At 45.7% G+C, this 24,932-nt stretch overlaps 1 protein-coding gene across 8 annotated transcripts in view; it reads left to right on the top strand.

The window, feature by feature from the left end:
• PPP6R3 (protein phosphatase 6 regulatory subunit 3) overlaps positions 1 to 24,932 on the top strand; it is a 137,630-nt gene that overhangs the window by 69,061 nt on the left and 43,637 nt on the right. For all 8 annotated transcript variants that reach the window (XM_084630220.1, XM_084630225.1, XM_084630224.1 and 5 more), the window contains 3 exons: positions 8,705 to 8,857; positions 14,956 to 15,105; positions 15,870 to 15,934. In XM_084630220.1, the coding sequence (XP_084486346.1) occupies positions 8,705 to 8,857; positions 14,956 to 15,105; positions 15,870 to 15,934 (368 nt within the window). The remainder of the gene's footprint in view (positions 1 to 8,704; positions 8,858 to 14,955; positions 15,106 to 15,869; positions 15,935 to 24,932) is intronic.

Genomic DNA, 24,932 nt, shown 5'->3' with positions numbered 1-24,932 from the left:
TTTGTAACTCTACCAAATGAAAATGGAGACCAATTAGTCTGTCATTTAGTGATAAAGGCTTTAAAAATAATAGTTTTTCTTAGAGTTCTTGCTTATGTCCATTCCACATTAGGTGTGTGTGCACTATCGCCAGAGATTTTTTCCCTTAGTGGTATCCATCAGGCTGGCTCTAACGTCCTCTGGTGTCACGCGCTCATGGACCACTATAAAGGGCCCAGTCCCCCACACCATCTCAGTTTCTTCTGAGAAGAAGATGGTCACTGGAACACCTTCTCTTGCTTCGGCAAGGCATTCATTCAGTGGTTTTTTTGTTCTCTAGTTTAGTTATCTTCCGTTTTAATTTCTAGTAGTAGTGTAGATAATATTACTGTATACAGTGAGGCCCCCCTCCCCTGCTTAGTGTAGAGGGGCTTCTGCTGCTGCTGGGCATGCCCTGGTCTCTGGGCTTCAAACTCTGTGCCTCCTGCGGCAAGCCTGTGCTTGTGGGCAACCCACACTCTAAATGTCTGGAAGAAGCTCACATATAAGAGCATTGCCAAATCTGCCGCCACTTCAAGTCTTATACAAAAAAAGACAGGGAGGCTAGACTAAGAGCTGTCCTAATGGAAGCCACACTTAGACCTGCATCAGAGACAAGCCAGTTGAACTCAGTGCCTCGGCTTCAATGTAAAGTACCCTCTGGCACCGCGTGTTTCTCAGCACCATTCCTCCTGTCCAGTACTGAGAGAGAAGCACAAGAAACTGGTCCGAGAGAGGATACTACCCAGTACTGAGGAAGGACAAATATGGGGAGTGTGACCCATGTCAGACCACTCCTCCACCCGTTCTGCTAGCAGCACCATCGACTCCACCCTGTTCGCAGGTGCCATAGAGTCCAGTGACGGGCCCCATCTGCCAATGCCAGGGGGACCTCATGGTGCCAGCGGGATCGCAGTGCCTTCCAACCTTGAGACCTTTGCAGTGGCCAGCTTCTGCTGACCCTGATGGGACAACTACTGGCTCTGATGAGCGTGTCGAACAGAATGGAGCATGTTGCCCCGAGCTCATATGCAGCACCAGGCCCTTCGGTACTGACCAGAGGAAAACTGGCCCTTCTGTTGTCGGCAAAGATGTCTCTGCTCCATTACTGGTTGATGGAAATGAAGGGTACTGCTCTCCCATGGTCTCCTGAAGAGTCCTCAGAGTTGGAGGTGTAATCCTGTGCAGAGCCAAAGGGCCACTGCCAATATCTCTCCTACATCCCACTGGATCTTGGTGTCTTCAAGCCAGCACCAATCCTCCTCCCTGGTTCTGACCAAGAAGCCAAAGAGAACCACAAGGGGAAGATTCCTCACTTCCCATAAGGGAAAGGACAGGGCTGGAGGAGAGCCAAGACCTGTGCCGGGCGACTTGACATCTCCATCACGGAGTCGGGCCCTAGCTCAAGTAGAGCAGTCCAGCCCATCCCGCACTATGCCTGCCACCCTGACAGTGACGAGGGCCTCTGTCATCTAGAAGTTCTGTCGACACCAGAGGCCCTGCAGGCAGCGAAGGAGATCCTGATGCTATCGGTGGTGCCCACACCAGCTCCGGCGGTACCCCGGTCAAAGGGTAAACCCGCTTTGGGGTCTTACTCTGTGTCGCCACCTCAGCAGCACCGCTCCCCATCGCGGGGGATGTCCTGCCAATGCTCGGCCACTCAGAGCCATCACATCAGCGAGGCAGACTCAACGAAGCCCTCTTCAGTCTCCGGGCCCTTGGTGTGCGCATGTGCGCACGCACACACTGGAAAGAGCATCATGACCAGCTGTTCGTATCTCCAAGGCTTTGGCACCGGTCACACGAACCATCATTTGAACACGGCCACCTGTAACAGACGCCCATTGCTGACACATGGATCCCATGGTTGGGGAAATCTTCCTGATAACCGGTCCTGCTCCAGGTCCCGGTACCGGTCGAGTGGCGTAGAGGCGTTGATTGCTGGTCTACCGATGCCAAACACCAACAGTCCCCAAGTTCCCTCATGAGGGACTGGTCTCGATCGGTCAGGTTGATGTTGAGGCATAGTGGCTAGCACCACATGGAGAAGGAATGCTGGTCCACTTAATCATGGTTGCCTGGCAGCAGCCACTCTGCCTCCGACTCCAGAACTGAACAGGAATCCTTGACAGCGGGACAAGCCCTGGCACCGGTGGCACCATCCACCTTGTCAGGAAGGCAACTGACTCTGTGGCCCCAAAGCCAGTGGCTGCCGTCTGCCTGGTATCTCTGGAACCTGTGGCGGTTTCCCCAGCCCTCGCAAACAGGCCACTTGGTTGCGGCAGTCTCAGATAAGCCATCAGCCTAAACATCCTGCCCTCCACGAGAGGTAGAGGCCCCGGAAGGCAGGACACGCCAGGCCCATGAGCAGATGGGAACAGTCTGCTGGACCACCAGTGGACGTGGTGGCTCCCACGGCACCGGCTTCATCCTCATCGTTGCCCAACAAAGCCATTGCGGGTCCCCCTCACCTAGTTCCACAAGATGATGATGCTAAGGCTCATCAGGAGCTTTTGAAGAGGGTTGCCTCCAACCTAGGGAGCCCTCAGACTCCCTATTTAGCATCCGCTGCTCCACAGCACCTGCTAGGGTGGCTTTGCCCCTACACAAAGGGGTATCAAAAATTAATGCCCTATGGCAAACCCCCTCCTCCCTGCCCTCCATTTCAAAAAGGGCTGAATGTAAATACTTGGTGTCAGCTAAAGGCCACAAGTATCTCTACACCACCCGGGTCAAAACTCTGTTGTAGTTGAGGCGGTTAATCAAAGGGAGAGGCAGGGGCAACCTGGACCCACACCCAAAAATAGAGACTGGATCTGTTTGGGCAAAAAGTTTGTCTTCCAGGCTCCCATTGGCTTGGTGGGTTGTCTACCCTCCTTCACCGCTGCTACGATTACAACGTGTGGCAGGCCATGGCCAAGTGCGAGGTTTTGCTTACTGAAGGGCCCAGGAAGAAATTCCGGGCAATCCTCCAGGAGGGCACAGCTCTGGCCAGGGTGGTCCTCCAGGCATCTTCGAATGCGGCGGGCTCTGCAGCTCGCACCATGGCCTCAGCCGTCTCCATGCGGCTGGCATCCTGGCTCCTCATCTTTGGCCTGTTGACAGAGGCTCAGCAGTCAATGCAGGACCTCCCCTTCAACAGCCAGGCCTTGTTTGCAGAACAGATGGACAGTAAGCTGCATGAGCTAAAGGACTCCCAACCCCCCCCCCCTTGAAAAGTCTAGGGCTGTATGTCCTCGGTCCAGCCCGTAAGTGGTTCAAACCGCACCCAGCCCAGGGCCAAGGGAGCCAACCCCAGCAGGAGCGCCCCCCCCCCCAAAGAGCAGGGGCTACAAATGCTGCCCAAGCCACCCACCTTCGCTCAATCGGGCTCGACCTGCAATAAGCAGGGTAGCAAGCGGGTGTTTTGAGGGTGCACCCAAGGGTGACCTACCAAACTATACCCTGGATCTATCTTTCCTGTATTTCTCCAACCCTTTCTTTTTTCCTCCCGGCATGGACTACTATAACTTTGGACCCCTGGGTCCTCAGTACAGTGGCGCAGGGTTATACCTTCCAGTTTCTGCTCCCACCCCCTTCTCTGTCCCTCTTCAGGGACCCCTCTCACGAGAATCTCCTCGTGCTGGAGGTAGAAGGGTTGGTGCAGCTAGGTACAGTGGAAGAGGTTCCTCACGACTACAGGAACAAGAGTTTCTATTCCCGGTACTTCTTAATCCCAAAGGCCAAAGGCGGTCTATGGCCCATCCTGGACCTGTGAGACCTCAACAAATAACTAAAGAACTTGAAGTTCCACATGGTCTCCCTAGCCTCCATCATCCCCTCCCTGGATCTGGGAGACTGGAATGCCGCCCACGATTTGACGGACCTGTATTTTCATATAGCAATCATCCAAGCACACAGGCATTTTCTACGCTTCACAGTGGGATTGGCCCACGACCATTTTGCAGTCCTCCCTTTCGGCCTAGCAACAGCACCGGGGGTGTTTACCAAGAGCATGTCGGTAGTAGCGGCTTACCTCAGGTGTCGGGGTATCCAGATATACCTATACCTCAACCACTGGCTGGTCAAAGGTTGATCCAGGTCCCAAGTCCAAAGGGGTGCAGCAGGCCACATGCCGATCCCTGGGCCTTCTGGTAAACAACAAAAAGTCTACGTTAGTTCTGGTGCAGAGGATAGAGTTCATTGGAGCGGTGCTCAACTCCACCTGTGCCAGAGCGTTTCTGCCACAGGAAAGGTTCCAAGAGTTGGTGGACCTCATTGCGGGAGTCTCCACATTTCCCCTGACCAAGGCCAGGGTTTGCCTGTGCCTGCTGGACATTAGGCAGCATGTATGTACGTCGTCTACCATGCCAGGCTCTGGATGAGACCCTTACAGCAGTGGCTGGTGGTCTATTCCCAGTACAGAGATCACCTGGAAAAGGTTGTTACTATCTCACTGGCAATACTTACCTTGCTGCAATGGTGGACCGACCCCAAGGTGGTCCTGGAAGGAGTTCCATTCAACAGCCCTTGTCACTCCATTGAGCTGATATTGGACGCCTCGGACCTAGGTTGGGGAGTGCATCTCGGCAACCTCCAGACCCAGGGCATGTGGTTCCTGGAGGAGATAGTGTTGCACGTAAATATCAAGGAACTCAGAGTGGTACAGTTGGCCTGCAGGGTTTTTCTGCCGCACCTGGCAGGCAAGGTGGTGAGAGTGTTGATGGACAATATGGCCTTGAAGTTCTACATCAACAGGCAATGCGGAGCACACTCACCTGCTTTCTGTCAAGAGGCCCTCCAACTGAGGCATTTCTGCATCGAGCATACAATCCACCTGGAGGCCTGTCACCTCCCCGGTGTTGGGAACACACTGGCAGATTGCCTAAGCAGGTCCTTTTCCTCTCACCACGAGTGGTCGCTCCATCCGGAAGTAGCCTGGACACTCTTCCAGAGGTGGGGAACTCCCCAAGTGGACCTGTTCGCCACCAGACAGAACAGGAAAAGCCATCACTTCTGTTCCCTGCAGGGTCTGGGCGAGGACTCCCTCTCAGACTCCTTCCTTCTGTCGTGGTCAGGAGGTGTGGTGTACACGTTCCCGCCAATCCCTCTCACCAATAGAGCCCTGTCAAAGATCCAAGAGGGACAAGGCCCAGATCATCATGATCACCCCAGTGTGGCTGCGTCAACATTAGTTCGGCACACTGATAGACTTGATGGTGACCACTCCCTGGCCCCTTCCCGACCAACCGGATTTGCTCTCAAAGGATCATAGGCCTCTCCTACACACCAACCTCGCCCCCCTCCACCTCACAGCATGGATGCTGTGTGGTTGAACTTGGAAGAGTAGGCCTGCTCTAACGAGGTCCAGCAAGTCCTCCTGGAGAGCAGGAAGCCTTCCACTAGAGCAACCTACCAGGCCAAGTGGATGAGGTTTTCCCACTGTGCGTCTAAGTGTAACATTTGCCTAACTTGCTCCTCCATACAATCTATCTTATATTACCGGCTCCATTTTAAGAACTAGGGGCTGGCCCTCTCTTCCATCAGAGTACACCTTGCAGCTATCTTTGCTTTCCACGCTCTGATCCAAGGTCAGACGGTGTTCTCGCACAACATGTCAGCTCGATTCCTGAGAGGCCTCGAGAGACTCTTCCCACCGGCCTGAACCCGTCCTACAGTGGGACCTTAACTTGGTTCTTTCTAGGCTTATAGGCCTGCCCTTTGAACCTATGGACTCCTGTTCCCTCTCTTACCTGTCATGGAAGGTCACTTTCCTTGTGGCCATAACATCTGCCAGATGAGTGTCGGAGCTTAAAGCCCTGACATCGGAGCTGCCATATATGGTGTTCCACAAGGACAAAGTTCAACTGCAACCTCATCTGGCCTTTCTGCCAAAGGTGGTGTCTTCCTCCTATGTTAACCAGGACATCTTCCTCATGGGGTTTCTCCCGAGCTGCACACCACTAGTGAGCAAATGAAGCTGTATGCCCTGGATATCAGACATGCCCTGGCGTTTTATCTGGAGTGTATCAAGCCCTTCTGCAGGTCGACCCAGCTCTTCTTTATGACAACGGACAGGATGAAGGGCCTTCTGGTGTCGTCGCAGAGGATTTCCAACTGGATCACTGCCGATTGTGGGGACCCACTCGACCAAAGTTCAGGCGTCCTCAGCGGCCGTCTTGGAGCACGTCCCTATTCAGGGCATTTGCAGAGCTGCAATGTGGTCTTCAGTTCACACGTTCATGGCACACTATGCCATCACCCAGAAGGCCAGAGATGACGCTGGGTTCAGCCGAGCTATGTTGCAATCTACATGTTCGTGAACTCCTACCCTCCTCCACGGGTACTGCTTGGGAGTCACCTCATATGGAATGGACATGAGCAAGCACTCCAAGAAGAAGAAAATTTGCCTTTTCCATAACTGGTGGTGGTCAAGATTTGTTGCTCATGTCCATTCCATAACCCTTCTTCCTTCCCCACTGTCAGAGTTTCGGCAATAAGGAACTGAGGGTGCCGGCAGTGCCCCTTATACCGCGGCATGTGCGCACCGTTCTAGGGGGCTCCAGAGCCAGTACCGTACGGATACCACTGAGGGAAAAAACTTTTGTCACTGGTGCATGTGGCGAGAGCACACACCTAATATGGAATGGACATGAACATCGCATCTCGAAAAACAACAGTTAAGGAAGAAGTAACTGTCTTTTCCTCACAGTCTCCCTGGCCTCTAGTATTCCCTCCCTGGATCCTGTGGTAGTCCAACCTCTTGCCATCTTGATCATCCGTTACACAAGGGCTCAGGCTTCATCAGCAGCGTTTCTGGCCCATGTCCTGGTCCAAGACCTCTGCAGTTCAGCGACCTGCTTGTCCGTTCATACCTTCTCCATCCACTTCGCTATCACCCAGCAGGCCACAGATGATGCCAGGTTTGGCAGAGCAGTGTTGCAATCCGCATGTCCATGAACTCCGAGCCCATCCCTTTAGGTACCACTTGTCACCTAACGTGAAATGGACATGAGGAAGCACTCGAAGAAAAAATAATTACTAAACTTTCCATAACTCTTGTTCTTTGAGATGTGTTCCTCATGTCCGTTCCACAACCTCCTGCCCCTCTGTCTGAGTTAGCTGGCAAGAAGGAACTAAGAGAGGGTGTGGGACTGTCCAGGCTCCTTTATACTGGCACATGAGCTCACGCCACCGGAGGGTGCTAGTTGACTTGACAAATGCCACCGAGGGAAAAATCTTCAGCAGTGGTGAACGTGGTGTGTGCACACCTAATGTGGAATGGACATGAGCCATGCATCTTGAACAGTGGTTATAAAAGGTTAGTAACTGTTTTTATTCAGAAACCAGTTTAATGAAAGCTAAAAAGTACATTTTAGTCTAACACACAGTCCATAAGCCTTTTTCTGAGCCACTTATAGTTTGGCTATTCATTATTGATATGGTGATCAAATATCCCTGTAATGTATTGGTGTTCATATTTTCAATTGTTTGACTTTGTTTAATTAAGCAAAATAGAGAAAAAGCAATTGCACTAAAATGCAACAAAATATCCTTTCCTTTCTTTGGAAAGGAGCATGCTTTGCCATGACGCACCAAAATAAAGCAGAAATAAGTGGTCCAGAAGAAGGATGTATCATGGGGGGGGGGGCGTGACAAAGCTTCCATATACACTGTGGAAAAGATTGGGAAAGCTCACTTTAGAGATATGCATAAGACGATATGAGGTCTATAAAAAGACAGGAGAGAAGGTAGATCAGTTGTAGATCACCAGGGACATCTGGTGAAATTGAAAGGCTACAGATACAAAAATGAAAAACTCACTTTAAGGAAACATGCAGAACTCATTGTACTAAGATATAATTGTGGTCAGGAGTGTAGAATTTGAAGGATAATGAGAATATCCATACTGTATTTGTAGTAGGTAGGGAGGATGCTTTCTTAGAAAGGATATAAAATCTCCATTCAGTGCACAACTGAACCACTAAAAGATGTGGACACTTCTTCCTAATCTCTGTTTGCTGTTTGTTGCATAACTGTCCACTATGAGCGTTTGCCTTCCTTGGAAGCAGCTGGTATTGACCACTGTCAGACAGGATGGAGTACACAAACCACTGGTCTGATCTGGTATCGAAATTCCTGTGTAAGTATGCTGGCATTTATATGGCAGCAGTAGGGACCATTAGGCTTTTACAACATTCTCTTCACTAAAGCAAACATCATTATTCTGAAGTCTGCACTAAAGTTTATTTCTCTCTTCTGACTTTAGAAAATTTACCACAATAATTACTAATTTTCTTGCCTGGATAAATGCAAAAACTGCTTAACTAGACACACCTGGACTTGAATAGTTAGTTAGAGCTTGATAAAGTGTGTCCTAAATCACTGTTCTCACCAGTAAATGTCCGTCGTGGGGCTGAATGCAGCTCCTTTAGGTGTCCATAATGCCACTAAGTTTGTATACTCCATATCTTTTTATTTCCCCCAGCCTCATTGTCTTCTCTGTTCCCAGTCCACAGTGCTGAAAATAAGTGTTAACGTATGGGACTAAAACTTGCTGTCCCAAAACATAATGTCATGCTACTGCTGCCAAACTGGCCATACAAGATTCTTATCAGATTTTTCTGTTTGTGGATAACACCGAACTGGTTTGAAAGAAATGTGTACTTTTAAAAAAAAATTATTCCCATGGACTCTTTTTGTCTAGAAAAGTGTTATGAAGACAACATGGGGTGTATTGGATCCACCTGTGGGAAACACTCGTTTAAATGTGATTAGGTTGATATCCAGCCTTCTACAGACTAACACAAACAATGTGAACTTGGAACTTATGGAGTTGAACAGCATAGGAGTTATATTGGTAAGAATAATTTACTTACACTGTTAAGAGCCTCACACTACCCTCTTCATTTTTATAAAACCACAGAAATTAGATGGCAAAGCCCTGTTAAGATATCACAATATCTGTTTGATTTGTCAGTGCAGATTGTGCCATAGAGTGTTTTACAGTGAGTCATGTGGTGAGGCTTTCACCACTTTCCTTGTGAGACTATTTCACCATCTGGATTTTGTTACTCTCTTCCTGACAGTAACCAAAAATTTTCCTCAGCTCTGCTTAATCTTTTACTCTTTCGACCTCTATAGACTCTTTAGACATGGTTTTTCTTGCTCCTTGGTGTTTATGTTCTACAGACAGATCTAGATTGCTACCTTATCTTTGCTGTCTCCCCACCCTCAAATTCTTTCAGCCAAACTACGTAAACTTACTTTGCTTTTATTCTTTCTTCCTGAGTCATTCCGTCCTGACCTTAATGTTTTTGTTTTTAATTCCTTTAAATGTGTCAGCTGTATATAGTGCATTATGTACAGTCCCATCAGTGACAAAAAGGCCTGGTTATCTCCCTGGTCTTAAGTGGTACCTCTCTGTATGCTGCCAAACCTGTGGTTGTTTCGCCACTGTATTGCACTTGAAAACCTGTATCGAGTTGACAGTCCTCTTGCCACATAGATTCTCCCACTGAATGTGTATTTTTGCCCTTATAGTCTAGCCTGCATTTTTTCCAGGTTTACTTTTATTTCCTACTTATGCTTCAACCATTTTATTAGTTGCCATTATTTCTGTCCTCCTTGGCTTTGCATATACCTCCGTTTTATATAATCTTAATTTGGTATACTGTTACTAGAATAAGTTGTACTAGTGTAGGATGTAAAATAAAACTAGACCTAAGCCATATAAATGTTCTTCATATTCTGCAGTGGATGCCATTTTAAAATGATTTTGCCACAATGCAAAGTTTACTATGGTATTCCCTATACTTGGAATGGGAAATACCATAAATCTCGTGGTAGGCTTAATTACTGTGCATAGTAACCATCCAGTTTTAATAACACCTCCTTAAGGAAGAGTGTTGCTATTTCCTAAAGACATTTTGAATGATATATTATGTCACAGTTTAGGGCAACTGCACCTGTATTCACTCTCCATGATCCCTTGAGGGCACCCACTCTAGGCGTCCTCTGCAGTCATATCTCTTGGGCAGAGACCCAGGTCTCCACTCCCTCCTGATTAGGGTTTTTCCAGGCTGCACAGTACACTGTGTGATATTCCTGGCAAGTGCAGATGAATAGTTTGGTCTTTCCTTTATTCAGCTTGGGTCTTTGATCTTCAGGTTCCAGGAACACGTAAACAATGATCATCTCCTCAGGAAGTAGCTTCAAAAGTCTGGGTTTTTTGCATAACTGGATGTGGGAAATTTACATTCATGTCCTCCTAGAGATTCCCAGGAGAACCACTTAACACTGTATGTCCTAAAAGTCCATTCTTACCTGGCACATTTTTTAATACAGTCGTTTTAAGTTCTTAACACTTCCCAGGGTTCACGTAACATTCTCTTCTCCCTTACCCCCTGCCCCAGGCTATAAAAAATCCTGACCCACAATAATATAAATAATTGGGGAGACTATAGTGGGGTCATATTGGAAGGTGAACTGTTAGGCTGGAGGGAGGTTACCAGTGGGGTTCCTCAGGGATCAGTCTTGGGACCAATCTTATTTAACATTTTTGGCACAAAAAGTGGGAGTGCGCTAATAAAATTTGCGGACGACACAGAGTTGGGAGGTATTGCCAGTACAGAGGAGGACCAGAATGTCCTACAAGAAGATCTGGATTTCCTTAAAAACTGGAGTAATAGAAATAAGATGAAATTTAATAGTGCAAGGTCATGCACTTAGGGACTAACAAGAACAGTTTTTGCTCTAAGCTGGGGACTTATCAGTTGAAGCGGCGGAGGAGAACGACCTGGATGTAGAGGTTCATCACAGGATAAGGCTGGTAAGCCTCATTGGTTGAAACTGTATTACAGAACAGAATTATCAGACACGTAGATGAATACGATTTTGTTGGGGAAGAGTCAACATGGTTTTTGTAAAGGGAAATCATGCTTCACCCATCTACTAGAATTCTTTGAGGAGGTCAACAAGCATGTGGACAAGGGTGATCCAGTGAATATAGTGTACTTGGATTTTCAGAAAGCCTTTCACAAATCCCTTATCAAAGGCTCTTAAGCAAAGTAAGCTGTCATGGGATAAGAGGGAAGGTCCTCTGTGGATCAGTAACTGGTTAAAAGATAGCAAGCAAGTGGTGGGAATAAATGATCAGTTTTCAGAATGGAGAGAGGTAAATTGCGGTGTTCCCCAGGGATCTGTACTGGGACCAGTCCTGTTCAACATATTCATAAATGATCTGGAAAAAGGGGTAAACAGTGAGGTGGTAAAATTTGCAGATGATACCCATTACTCAAAATAGGTCCAATGCAGACTGTGAAGAGTTATAAAAGGATCTCACAAAGCTGGGTGACTGGGCAACAAAATGGCAGATGAAATTCAATGTTGATAAATGCAAAGTAATGCACATTGGAAAACATAATCCCACCTATACATATAAAATGATGCCGTCTAAATTAGCTGTTACCACTCAAAAAAGAGATCTTGGAGTCATTATGGATAGTTCACTGAAAACACCTATTCAGTGTGCAGTGGCAGTCAAAAAAGCTAGCAATGTTGGGAATCATTAGGAAAGGAATAGATAATAAGACAGAAAATAATATCATATTGCCTCTGTATTAATCCATGGTACACCCACTTCTTGAATACTGCATGTAGATTGGTTGCCCGATCTCAAAAAAGATCTATTGGAATTGGAAAAGGTACAGAAAGGGCAATAAAAATAAGGGATATGGAACAGCTTCCATATGAGGAGAGAGGAATAAGGCTGGGACTTTTCAGCTTGGAAAAGAGTTGACGAAGGGGGGATATGATAGAGGTCTGTGACTGGTATGAAGAAAGTAAATAAGGAAGTGTTATTTACTCCTTCTCATAATGCAAGAACTAGGGGTCACCAAATGAAATTAATAGGCAGCAGGTTTAAAACAAACAAAAGCAAGTATTTCTTCACGCAATGCAATGTCAGCCTGCAGAATCCTTTACCAGAGGCCTGTTGTGAAGGCAAAGACTATAACAGGGGTCAAAAAAGGACAAGGTAAATTCATGGAGGGTATGTCTATCAATGACAGGTTTCGTGTTAGTCTGTATCCGCAAAAAGAATAGGAGTACTTGTGGCACCTTAGAGCCTAACAAATTTGAGCATAAGCTTTTGTGGGCTACAGCCCACTTCATCGGATGCATGCAGTGGAAAATACAGTAGGACGGTTTTATATACACAGAGAACGTGAAACAATGGGTGTTACCATACACACTATAACGAGAGTGATCAGTTAAGGTAACCTATTACCACCAGGAGAGTGGGAAAAAACCCATCACCTTTTGTAGTGATAATCAAAATGGGCCATTTCCAGCTTGATCATCACTACAAAAGGTTGTTTTTTCCCCCCGCTGGTAATAGCTTACCTTAACTGATCACTCTCGTTATAGTGTGTATGGTAACACCCATTGTTTCACGTTCTCTGTGTATATAAAACCGTCCTACTGTATTTTCCACTGCATGCATCCGATGAAGTGGGCTGTAGCCCACAAAAGCTTATGCTCAAATTTGTTAGGCTCTAAGGAGCCACAAGTACTCCTGTTCTTTGTCTATCAATGACTATTAGGCACAATGAGCAGGGATGGTGTCCCTAGCCTTCGTTTGCCAGAAGTTGGGAATGCGTGATGGGATGGATCACTTGATGATTACTTCCTTCTGTTCATTCCCTCTGAAGCATCTGGCATTGGCCACTGTTGGACGACAGGATACTGAGCTAGATAGACCATTGGTCTGACCCAATATGGCCGCTTTTATATTCTTATGATGACTGTGAACCGCCAATGTGCTGCGGCCGTGAAAAAGTCTAATGCAGTGTAGGATCCATCAGGCGAGGTATTTCCAGTAGACCCAGGGAAGTGTTAGTGCTATTATACAAAGCACTGGTGAGACCTCATCTGGAATACTGTGTACAATTTTGGTCTCCCATGTTTGAGACATTAATTCAAACAAGTGCAAAGAAGGGCTACTAGGATGATCTGAGGAATGGAAAACCTACCTTATGAGACGGGACTCAAAGACTTTGGCTGAGGGGAGATATGATTGCTTTCTCTATATACTTCAGAGGGATAAACACCAGGGAGGGAGAGGAGTTATTTAAGCTAAGCGCCAATGTGGACCTGACAAAAATGGATATAAACTGGCCATCAACAAGCTTAGGCTTGAAATTAGACAAAGGTTTCTAATTTCTCATCTGGAGTACTGCGTCCAGTTTTGGGCCCCACACTGCAAGAAGGATGTGGATAAATTGGAGAGAGTCCAGGGAAGGGCAACAAAAATGATTAGGGGTCTGGAACACATGACTTATGAGGAGAGGCTGAGGGAACTGGGATTGTTTAGTCTGCAGAAGAGAAGAATGAGGGGGGATTTGATAGCTGCTTTCAACTACCTGAGAGGTGGTTCCAGAGAGGATGGTTCTAGACTATTCTCAGTGGTAGAAGAGGACAGGACAAGGAGTAATTGTCTCAAGTTGCAGTGGGGGAGGTTTAGATTGGATATTAGGAAAAACTTTTTCACTAGGAGGGTGGTGAAACACTGGAATGCATTGCCTAGGGAGGTGGTGGAATCTCCTTCCTTAGAAGTTTTTAAGGTCAGGCTTGACAAAGCCCTGGCTGGGATGATTTAATTGGGGATTGGTCCTGCTTTTGAGCAGGGGTTTGGACTAGATGACCTCCTGAGGTCCCTTCCAACCCTGATATTCTATGATTCTAACTGTCAGAGGAGTAAAGTTCTGGAGCAGCCTTCCAAGGGAAGCAGTGGGGGGCAAAAAAACCTGATGGTTATCCAGTCTGAGCTTGATACTTTTATGGAGGGGATGGTATGAGACTGCCTACAATGGCGTATAGCTGATCTGTGACTGCTAGTAGCAAACCTCTCCAATGGCTGGTGATGGGATATTAGACTGGGAGGGCTCTGAGTTACTATAGAGACTTCTTTCCCAGGTGGGTGTCTGGTGGGTTTTACCCACATACTCCGGGCCTAACTGATTTGCCATATTTGGGGTCGGGAAGGAATCTTGTCCTGGGTCAGATTGGTAGACCCTGGGGATGTGTTGTCTTCCTCTGCGTCATGGGGCACAGGTTGCTTGTACAATTAAAATAATGTAAATGGTGGATTCTCTGTAACTTCAAGTCTTTAAATCATGATTTGAAGACTTCAGTAACTCAGCCAGAGGTTAGGGGTCTATTACCAGAGCGAGTGGGTGAGGTTCTGTGGTCTGCAGTATGCCGGAGGTCAGACTAGATGATCATGATGATCCCTTCTGGCCTTAAAGTCTGAGTATCTTTGGACTCAAGTTACTTAATTTTTATTAAATAACGTTTTTCAGGTATATTGCAGGAAGCTGCCATGTCTGTCTCACATTATAATTGCATAGCTAAATTTTATTAAAAAAATCTCAGGTCATTGAGTATTTTTAAGAACTCTCTCATAATTCTGGATGTTGCCAGTGACAGATGCCATTTTTCTTGTTTCCATATAAGAAACACAATCTGATCTAAATCAGAGACACAGAAAAATTAACATTTAAATGTAAATTTTTTCACTATATGCCTTTTTGTGTAGCCAGTACTTGAACATAAAAATATTACAGTATTATAGGGAATGAAGAGTAGGATTGGAAGTTTGGACATCTGAGTTGTCTTTCTGACTCAACTTTTGTCCCTCTATTTCCCTATTTATAAATTGAACAGTACTAATCTACATTATATGGCAACTGTCGGTTGTAAAATTGCTATTTAGGTGCCAAATGTGTGTTGATTGTCTTTCTAAAACAATAAATTATCTATGACATGTACAAAATTTTAAAGTATTTAAGAGATTGCCAGTTACTGTCTGACTTTCTAGATCTACACTGCTGCTTGTTGTGTCCAGTGAAAAGACCCCAGTGTGTGTAATCAAATCCTTTTGAATTTGTCTTGCAGGATATGTTCTTTAAATACACATGGAATAACTTCTTGCATACTCAAGTAGAAGTCTGTATTGCATTAATTCTTGCAAGTCCCCTTGAGAGCACAGAAAATGGCACAATTACAGATCAGGACTCCATTGGGGACAATCTCTTACTGAAACATGTAAGTTTTGCTTTTGTGTACATCTTGACATTGTAAGCCTTGTTCTTAACTATTGTAGCCCTTTCTCTTTCTAGTGGAAGTTAAACGTTGGCTTATTAAATAGAGGCATGGAATTAAAAAAAAAAAAAAAAAAAAAAAGGAAAAAAAAAAGATTTAGTGACTACCCATGCTGAAGGCATAGTTTTGTTGATGCGTGGTAGATTGCTCTCCAGTCTGCTAGGGGGTGGGAGGGCTGCAGCAGTAGCTCATCCATCCCTAGGATGAGACTGATGGGTGGGATAGCTGGTGTCTTAGTTCTGTCTGAAGAGGAATCCCCTTAACTTAAGAGTGGATTTGAGTAGCTCTGAAGAGAATCCTTTCTGGTTTGGTGGGAGGCTTGTAAATGTATGATTAGGGTAATCTTGATGTTCCGGATTATTTATTTTGTCATACATGAAAATAGATTTTTCTGAATATAGTTCATAGTTCACTTAGGGACAGATTTTCAAAAATGTTCAGCACTCAGCAGATTGTGTTGAGAGCAAAGGGACCTGAACACTTATTTAGGTGCCTAAATAGGAGTTGTAGGGTGCTGATCTCAAGAATTTTGGTCTTTAATACAGTGAAAAAGGCTTAATGCACTTGGAGTATTGTTGTATGAATTTAAAAAAACATGTTGTGATCTAATCTTTTTCTGAAACTAATTGCTACTTCTATTTGAAATTATCTTAATATGTGCTACTTAACGCTTCTAGAAACACTAAGCAAACACTTTTTTTTAATAGCTTTTTCTTAAGTGCCAATTAGTGGAACGAATACTTGAAGCATGGGAAGTGAATGAGAAGAAACAGTGAGTAACAAAGCCTTTACTCCTTTCCCAGAAATTGAAGTGCTACATTAGACTTGATGTAACATACAAGTGCGTGATCAGTTTAGAATTGAGCCTGCTACAGTAGAAGCTTTGTTATCCAGCATGTTGGGGAAAAGGGGGGTGTTGGTAAGTCAAAAATTCTGGTTAACTAAGAGGGAGGGAGTTTGGGTGCAGGAAGGGGCTCAGAGCTGGGGGTTAGGGTGTGGGTAGTGGTGTTTGTGAGGCTGGATCCGGGCGGCACTCACCTCTGGTAGCTTCCTGCAAGAGGTGACATCCCGGCCGGTCCTAGTCAGAGGCGCAGCCAGGTGACTCTACATACTGCCTACATCCGCAGGTGCTACCCCGCAGCTCCAGTTGGCTGCAGTTTCTGACCAATGGGACCTACGGAGCAAGCGCTCTGGGTGGGGCGGAGGCCGTGCGCAGAGCCGCCTAGCAGAGCCTCTGTCTAAGAGCAGCAGGGACATGTTGCTGCTTGCGGGGAGCTGCCAGAGGTGAGCGCTGCCTGGATCCAGCAGCCTGCACCCCCTCCCGCACCCCAACCCCCTGTCCTGAGCCCCCTCCCGCACCCAAACTCCCTCCTAGAGCCTGTGCCCTTCAACCTCTCCCGCACTCCAAACCCCTTGTGGCCATTCCTCCGCCTAGGAACAGCAGGGACATGTTGCTGCTTCCAGGGAGCCACACGGAGCCAGGTAGGGAGTCTGCTGGCCTCGCACCAACTGGACTGTAAACCAGACTTTCAATGAAGATCACAAATGCTGGTTTATAGAGCTTTCCGGTTGGTAAAGTGATGGATAACACAGCTTTTACTGTAATGTGTTTCCCCCCTCACCTTAAAACAAAATTTACAAGAGGCATAAACAAACATGGAATATGTTGAACATGCTTTCCTCCTTTTGTCAGTAGGTGTGAGGTGTATATCTTTTGAACATAAAAATACAAGTTAAGCAGATAAAATAACTTGGGCAAGGAAGCACACTGACATTTGGATTACAGCTTCTGTTGGTCTTTAATTTTCTGATTTCAATTCCTTACACTTCTCTTCCCATGGAAATGTCTTTGAAGTTTTTTTTTTCTTTTTTTTTTATGTGTGGCCATAATGTCCTCAGATGTCTAGTCACTGGGCTGAAAATTAAACTGGTGCTGTACTTATTGTTCTGTGCCAGGTATCTGGTATGGACCATACTTATAACTTAACTGGGCAACTGACTCTAGTCATCCTTAAGTTTAGCAGCATACTGTAAATTTGAGGGGAAAGTGAATCCTAGTTTAAATGCTTTTTAGCTGTTTGAGGGAGGGCATGTTATATACTTAATGTTTGACAGCTATCCTGTTGCAGCAAGTTAAAAAGAGGAAGCCTAACTCTGTCCTCCTCAGCAAAATAATATTGTATTCTGAAAGGACTTATTTTGGGTGAAATTAGCCAAAAGCTTTAGGTGCATAAGGCCCTATCCACAGCTGTTGGCTGCTATTGTTGCTAACAGGATTCTAGCACTCTTTCCTTGACCACTGTGGACCTCTGTTTTATTAGGTGCCTCTTCATTTTAAAAATCCAGCCTCAGAAATTGAGGCACGACTGTCAGTTATTTAAAAATACAATAAATCAACTCTCAGAATATACAGCAACCCCAAAACATATGCTGGATATGGTCTAAAATATCTCTGACATGTACATGGTGCAGTTGTGCCCTCTCAGCATAGGCAAAATTAAATAATACATGTGAGTTTGTGTCAGATTCTGTTGTCAGGTAGCTGATGGAATATTCTCCAAGTGATGGTCCCTATATGTGTTCCACTGTGGGTGTGCATGTGCTCTGTGTACCTGAGACTGAAAGACTCTTGCTAGTACTGTTCATTGCTCTGAACCTGGGCCCTTCACCTCAATCTCCAAACTGAGAGCATAAGAGTCAGTGGGAACAAACCACCTCTCCAATTCCTTTCTGCTGCCTACCGTCTGAAATGGAACCTCTTTGGTGTCGGCAGTGCTAGCTAGCTTCTTCTGAGTCGAACTGTAATTACCTGTAAAAAGCTTTTAAATACATTTCAGATAGCTTTTATAGTTTTAGTAGTTAGTGCGTTGGGGGTCTCCCTTTACCCAGACCCGTCCTCCCATACAGGGTGACTAGTATGCCCAAGATCTTGGGATTCATGAATTGCCTTTGGGCTTTCCTAGTCAGTGACAACCACCTTAAGAGCCTCTATGGCCTTCAGGAAACCCCCATCCCCTCATAGTGCAGCATTTGTTGATCCTTCCCAGACTGAGCCTGTTGGTCCCATAAGTATAGGGTTTGGAAATTCCGAACAGATCATGGTGTGAAACCTTGGCCCAACTCTGGTCCATCAGACCCTCTTGTACATCAGAAAGAGGTACTGAGAAGTTCCCTTCCTGGCACTGTGACCTCCAGGTCTGGGCTTGATAGGAGTAGAGTGAAGGATTCCTCCAAACAGAGGCCCTCTCACAAGAAACGAGAGAGATCCCCTTCCAGGTCTTCATCCAAAAAGAGGGCCTCTTCAGCCACTTCCAAGTTGGGTGAGAGGCCATGCACTGGTACAGGAGTGTCAAGATCTCACAAGGAGAGTGGTACCATTCTCCCAGCTCTGGGCAAAAGCACCCTGAAACCAGCACTATGTGTAGGAGCGGGGCCATCCCTGGCATTGGCAAGAGAAAAACAAAAGTGGGTACCTCCTACACAGACAATACCATCACACAGTTATAATGAGTCATTGGTACCAAAGACTGCAATGAGACCGATGCTCTCAGTACCACAAAAAGAAGGGAGCCCATCCCACTCCCTTGAGTCTAGGGCTAGGTAAATGCTGCCCTGAGGACATGGCCATCTTCACTAACCTGGAATCCCTGTTCCTGTCAGAACAGATCCTGAGCAGTGAGATCTCCGCACCACTGGTCCAGGGCATGCGGAAAAGGGAGTGTCGCTCACTAATACCATCTACAAGATGGGGTGTAAGAGTCCCAGGATCAACAGCACCGCCCATGGATTTTGAATCTGCTACCTCATCTGATGAGTTGAATGTTAGGGGGACAGCGTCATCACTGAGACAAGGGGTCATTCCAGAAAGTGTATCCAGAGTCTCTTGGACATAGTCCAGATCTCATAAGAGATTGTGCACCTCAGAACCAATGGTACCCTACTCCATGGAGACCATCCCAATTCCCGTTTGTCTCCTCACATTGGCCTTACTGGGATCCATACACGTGACATCCTGAATTCTAACAGTACCACAGGGAATCCAGACAGCCCTCCCTTTGCAGAGACGTTTCTGAATCTCAAGAACTAATGGAGGGAAGAGGAGGAACCACCAGCTCAAATGGGGTTGGAATTTTCAAGTGCAGGCGAGGTGGTTCCTGTGACCACATCGTTACCACTTGACTACAGGCAATTTTAAAGACCAACTGAGGAGGACAACTGACAGACCTTTCCACATGTTCCACTTTTACCTCAGGTTTTGAGGAATATGAAGCAACAGGGAATATCAGTGATGTTGATTTGCTCCCAGATGGCCCAGGCAATTCTGGTTTCCCAGCATTCATCAGATATCAGGATACCCATGTATCCATATTCAACTCTTCCCAGACCTGTTGACCAAGGACAGAGGCAAGATCAGACATCCTACTTTAGCATCCCTCACCTGATTAGCCTGGTATTTGGATGGACAACAAACCTAGAAAAGGCATGTTCAGAAGCAGTACAATCTGTCCATAACAATAGTAGGAAGGATTCCATAAAAGTGCTACACAGCAAAGTGGGAAGGGGTTTTTCTGCTTGGCACCAACTTTGTCTAATAACCCCAGAGGATGCCAACATCTGTGTCATTTTGAACTACCTTTTCTCCTTAAAGACTTCGGAAGTATCTCTTAGCTCCATGTGGATGCACTTAGCACCTATCAACACCTGTCACCCTCTGGAGAAAACCAGAGAGGTGAAGAATGTTTTCTAAAATATAGTGTTGGTGTTTGAACCTTTCCTCTGATAACAAAACTTACCCTGACTGGGACCTCAATCTAGTCCTGTCAGCATTAACAAAGACTGTTTGAACCCTTGGCATCATGTTCATCTGTCGATGAAGGTTGCTTTTCTGGTTGATATCACCTCCGCCAGAGGAGTAGATAAGCTGGGGGCTCTCATGGCTGATCTGCCTTACACTTTCTTCTACAGAGACAACATTTCACTGAGCTTACATCAAAAATTCACCTCCAAGGTAATCTGAGTTCCATCTAACTCAGAATATTCACTTATCTATTTTCTTTCCAAAGCCTCATGGCACCAGTGAAGGATAGGAGACTTCACTCTGGACATCTGTTGGACCTTGGCTTTGGCTTTCTACCTACAAAGGATAAAATGCTATTTAAATCCTTTGTGGAATGTAAGGGAGGGGAAGTAATCTCCTCTAACCCTTTCCAAATGGATTTTGGGCTGCGTCCTTCTTTGAGTTAATGATGCTCTTTCTCCACCATCGTGTGAGGACTCAGTCCGCTAAAGCTGAGGCTGCATCAGTAGGTTCACTTCAAGACATTCCTCAAAACCTGTAAACCGACTATGTAGGGCTCTGTTAGCACCTTTACAAGACATTACATCCTGGTGCAAGCTCCTTCATCCGATCCATCCTTCAGCAGAGCAGTCCTCTGATCGGTGGTGCAGCAGATCTCCTTCACCCCTCCTCAATCAGTAAAGCTTGTTAGTCATCCACAGGAATTGCACACACAGACCTTTACTTGAAGGAATGTTACCTACCTTGTGTATATATATTGGAGTTCTTCAAGGTGTGCGGTTCCTATCTGTGTTCCGCAACTGCCCTCCTTCCGCTCTGTGAAACCTTAGGGCTATTTGTGGTAGAAGTGGTTGGTCTGTACCACCACTTATGCTCTCAGTTCATGGCACGAGAAGGAAAAGGGCACAAGCACAGATCAATGGATGCAGCTGGCAAGAATCTTCTGGTGTTTGACTCATGGAGCGCATGCATACCAGCAGTGGAATACAGGTAGAGATCCATATTTTGAAGAACTGAGTTACTGTACAAGCTAAGGTTTCAGAGTAGCAGCCGTGTTAGTCTGTATTCGCAAAAAGAAAAGGAGTACTTGTGGCACCTTAGAGACTAACCAATTTATTTGAGCATAAGCTTTCGTGAGCTACAGTTCACTTCATCAGATGCATCCAATGAAGTGAGCTGTAGCTCACGAAACCTTATGCTCAAATAAATTGGTTAGTCTCTAAGGTGCCACAAGTACTCCTTTTCTTTGTACAAGCTAAGTAACTTTTCATTCTCTGTATAGCTTGACTAGTACAAACCTTGCGGGGGGATCGCTGCTCACTCTACTGACCTAAGGAGATCCTGTTAGCAAAAGGGCCTTTGTGGTCTGTTTTTTAAACAGGTTGGGCCATGTGTGGACCTCCTATTACCTTCCATGTAATTGAAATGAAAAGAGCAATATTGAAACAAGAATTGGGTGTTGTGGGAAAAGGATCTTAAATTATTGACAGTAACTGCAGAAATTGTAAAAAGTCAGGTTAAATGGGAAGAGTAGCCCATAAAAATTCACATCTAAAACCAGAGCATGATACAGTTTAACAGTAATTCTGCAAAGATCTTGGTGTGCTTTGTTGGACAGTGTTGTTGACACTGAACTCTCATGAGGAAGAGGTATAGAAAATGACTCCCTACAGATCTACTAACCTCAAGCTCCCATTAAAAGATATGCAGACGTTCTCAAAGATGAACCAATGTTTAGAACACAGGCCAGTTCTCTGACTTTCATATAGCAGCTTGATAGCTGTGGCTGGTAACCTACTACAGTAAAGAACTTGGAACGCATGTTCCAAGTGACTCCTATTTGTAAGAAATATGCAGACCCATCTTTAACTCCTCTTGCACACTGTAGTAAATGTAACTAAAGAATCCAAGTTTGTTTGTTTTGTTCCTTAGTACATTTTTTCTAAGGATTATTAAAATTTGGGAGCCTAATGTGAGATTTACATTACTTGACAGGTCACAAACTAATATTACACAATATTTAAATAGCACAAAAATTATGCCTGACACTTTTTGGACAAGGACCTTCAAGAGCTTACAATCTAAACTTCACATGAGTTGTTTTGGGGGAGGGGATGTACTATAAAGCAAAATTACTGAGAGGCTGTTCTTGGCATGGTTCTTTAACTTTTACAATCTTTTTGTCTTTATAATAGAATATAGTCTCTCATTTTCTGATGTTGAATCCATATTTTTTTCTCCTTTCACTGTTTTTATTCCTGGTCAAATGCTCTGGTCCTGTGGAGTCTGCCTCTCTTCTTGGTATAGACAAAAATGAAAGAGACCAGCTATTACATAGGTTTTCATACCATGCCCATTTCTGTGATATCCAAATACTTCCAAAGCCACAATAGGAAGTAGTACCTCTAACTGCCAAAATAGACCATGATTTAAATGGGGAGAGAAACTGCTGGTCATTTCTCTGCCTCATATATAGACAGTTAAGGATAACAAGTCATCTGTTATGCTAACTTATAAATGTTTTAGGCTGACAGGTGTACTGTAGGAGTGAGGGAGAGGGAGGAAATGGTAATAAACAAAAAAACAGTCACTCACTTCAGGCCTTCAGTCTTTTTAATTACTAACCCGCCCCCCCCCCCCCAAAAAAAAAACAAAAAAAATTTCTAAACCCTGAGCAGACATCACAGAAGGAACAATCACTCATGTAGGATTTATAGAGCACCAGCTAGAAAGGGGGAGGTAAAACAATAAGCCAAACAATGTTTACTTGTGAGGGCATTCTGTGCCAAAATATTAAAAATTCTGCTCCAAAAAAAAAAATTATGTGCATGATATTTTAAAACACTGCAAAATTCTTCAAATTTTATTTGTCAAATAAATGTGGAGGCTCCAGCATGGCATTGGGGAGCACAGGTCACTGGCTGCACAGAGGTGGGAAATCACTGTGCAGCTCCCCCTCCACCCCATCCCAGACACGGACTCAGCGGTGAGGCTGCACCCAGTCCTGACACAATGCAAGGACGGTGCCTGCCCCAGAAACACCCCAGAGCCCTGCCCCTCTATGCTCAGTTGGGTGTCGGGGTGCGGAGGGGATCTGGATGCGTAGGGGGGGTTCTGGGTGCAATAGGTTCTGGCTTAGTGGGGTGGAGATCTGAGTGTGGGTGGCTCAGGGTGGTCCAGGTGCAGGGGGAGTGGGGCTCATCTGGAGGGTTCTGAGTGCAGGGGGTGGTGGGGTGAGGCTCGGCAGGAGGGTCTGGGTATGAGGGGGTCTGGATGCACAAGGGTAGGGCGGATGGGAAGCAGCTCTCTGTACAGAGTTCCTTCCCCCTGCAGCTGAGGAGCGATGGGTGCAGAAGTAGGGGGAAATAGGGCACAGGTTTGCAGAGCTCCCTGCAGCTGGGAAAGAAGTTTGAGGGGGGGTTGAGGGGGGTAGGCCTGACCTTGCCCCGGATGCCGTGCAGGGGAAGAGGAAGTCCCTTCCTCCCTAGCCTAGCCCGGACTAGCAGCTGAGCCTGCACATGTTAGGAGTCACCATCCGAGTCTTCCTCGGTTCCACGTCCTGCTCCACAGTGATTTACCTCTCTGCCGGCTGCCCTGGGCACCCAAAACGTACTGCTAGGAAGGGTTGCATGACCGCTCCTGTGGCTTCCCTTTGCTTCCCCATCAGAAAGTAATTGCTCAAGGAGGTTCTGCTTGATGGCTGTTTTTCTCCATTGATGGGCTTGTCTTGCCTCTCTAAATATAGTAACTGACAACACTCCATGTGGATCTCAGTGCTTTAATCAATTAACTTTAAAAGCAAGACCAAATTAGTTTTAAAATTGGATTGAATTGTAGCTAAAAGACTTATGAGAACATCTAGTCTTGGTTCTTATTGTGGGTTGGGAAGGTGAAATATTCACTATAATCAGGTTTGATTCATGATATCAAGGAAGGGCAACTATTAGAGACTTCGATAAAAGTAACTCTTAATAAGCTAATATTAAAATGGGGTTGCGACCCACTTTGGGGTCCCAACCCATAGTTTGAGAATCCCTGCATTAAGCTATTTTGAATTAAGGCCACTTCATTTCTGAATGTGTCTCCACACGAGTTTAATGCAGTCTTTCAAACAGGGCTATATTAATGTGAACTATGTATCTTTTAGTTTGTGCCAGCAGTGTCCATGTGGGGCAGTTAGAGCATAACATTTTGGTGTACTTTGCAGTTCACACACACCTCCATAGTGTGCATTGTGGCACAGTCCTTAATTCTTTAAACAAAACTGAATTAAGGTCACTTTAATTCTCCATGAGTTTCCACATGGGTTTAATGCATTTTAACTAATCCATTTTAATATCTTTAGTTAATTTGGATTAATTTTCCTTAGTGTCCCTGTGTAGACAAGCTCTTTGTGCAAGATATGGATGCTAAGTTTTCTTTCTCTTGAGCTGCCCATCTAGTTGCTTTTATAACTGAGAAGTTCATTTGAACAGCAGACTGTATGCCTGCCTGCCCGCCCACCCAACCAGGCAAGTGGTTCCTTAACCCAATCCTGCTTTTCCTCAACTTCAAGATTGACCAGGCTGAGGACAGATATTCCTGTCCTGCAACCAGCTGCTGGTGTTTGGCAGTGCAGCTCAGATCTAGATGTTTCTCTCACTTTCAGTTTCTCAAGGCTAGGTCAGCTCTAGCTAGTCTTAACTGTTGTCCTTCAGCCCTACAAGGTGCCATTCTGGGAGCTGCTATTTCCTGTTCCTTGTCAGGCATGTTAGCCTTGGTAGCAGAACACTTTGGACAAAGACCTAGGAATTCCTAGTAATGTCCTGAATGCCATTCTCAAACTACAGTCCCAAATAATCTGGTAGACATTTGTTAGACTTTGTTTTAGACTAGCCCTGAGACAGATTTTACAAAATCCAGGAATATTTTATTGTAGCCTGAATTAATGAATTGTCTTACCACTGTTAGAGGCTCAAAACTCCCCTTCTGG

Source organism: Lepidochelys olivacea (assembly GCF_965140295.1).
Source record: "Lepidochelys olivacea isolate rLepOli2 genome assembly, chromosome: 6".
Lineage (NCBI taxonomy): Eukaryota > Metazoa > Chordata > Testudines > Cheloniidae > Lepidochelys > Lepidochelys olivacea.
The sequence above is the reverse complement of the archived record's forward strand: the minus strand, read 5'-3'. Positions and strand labels throughout refer to the sequence as shown.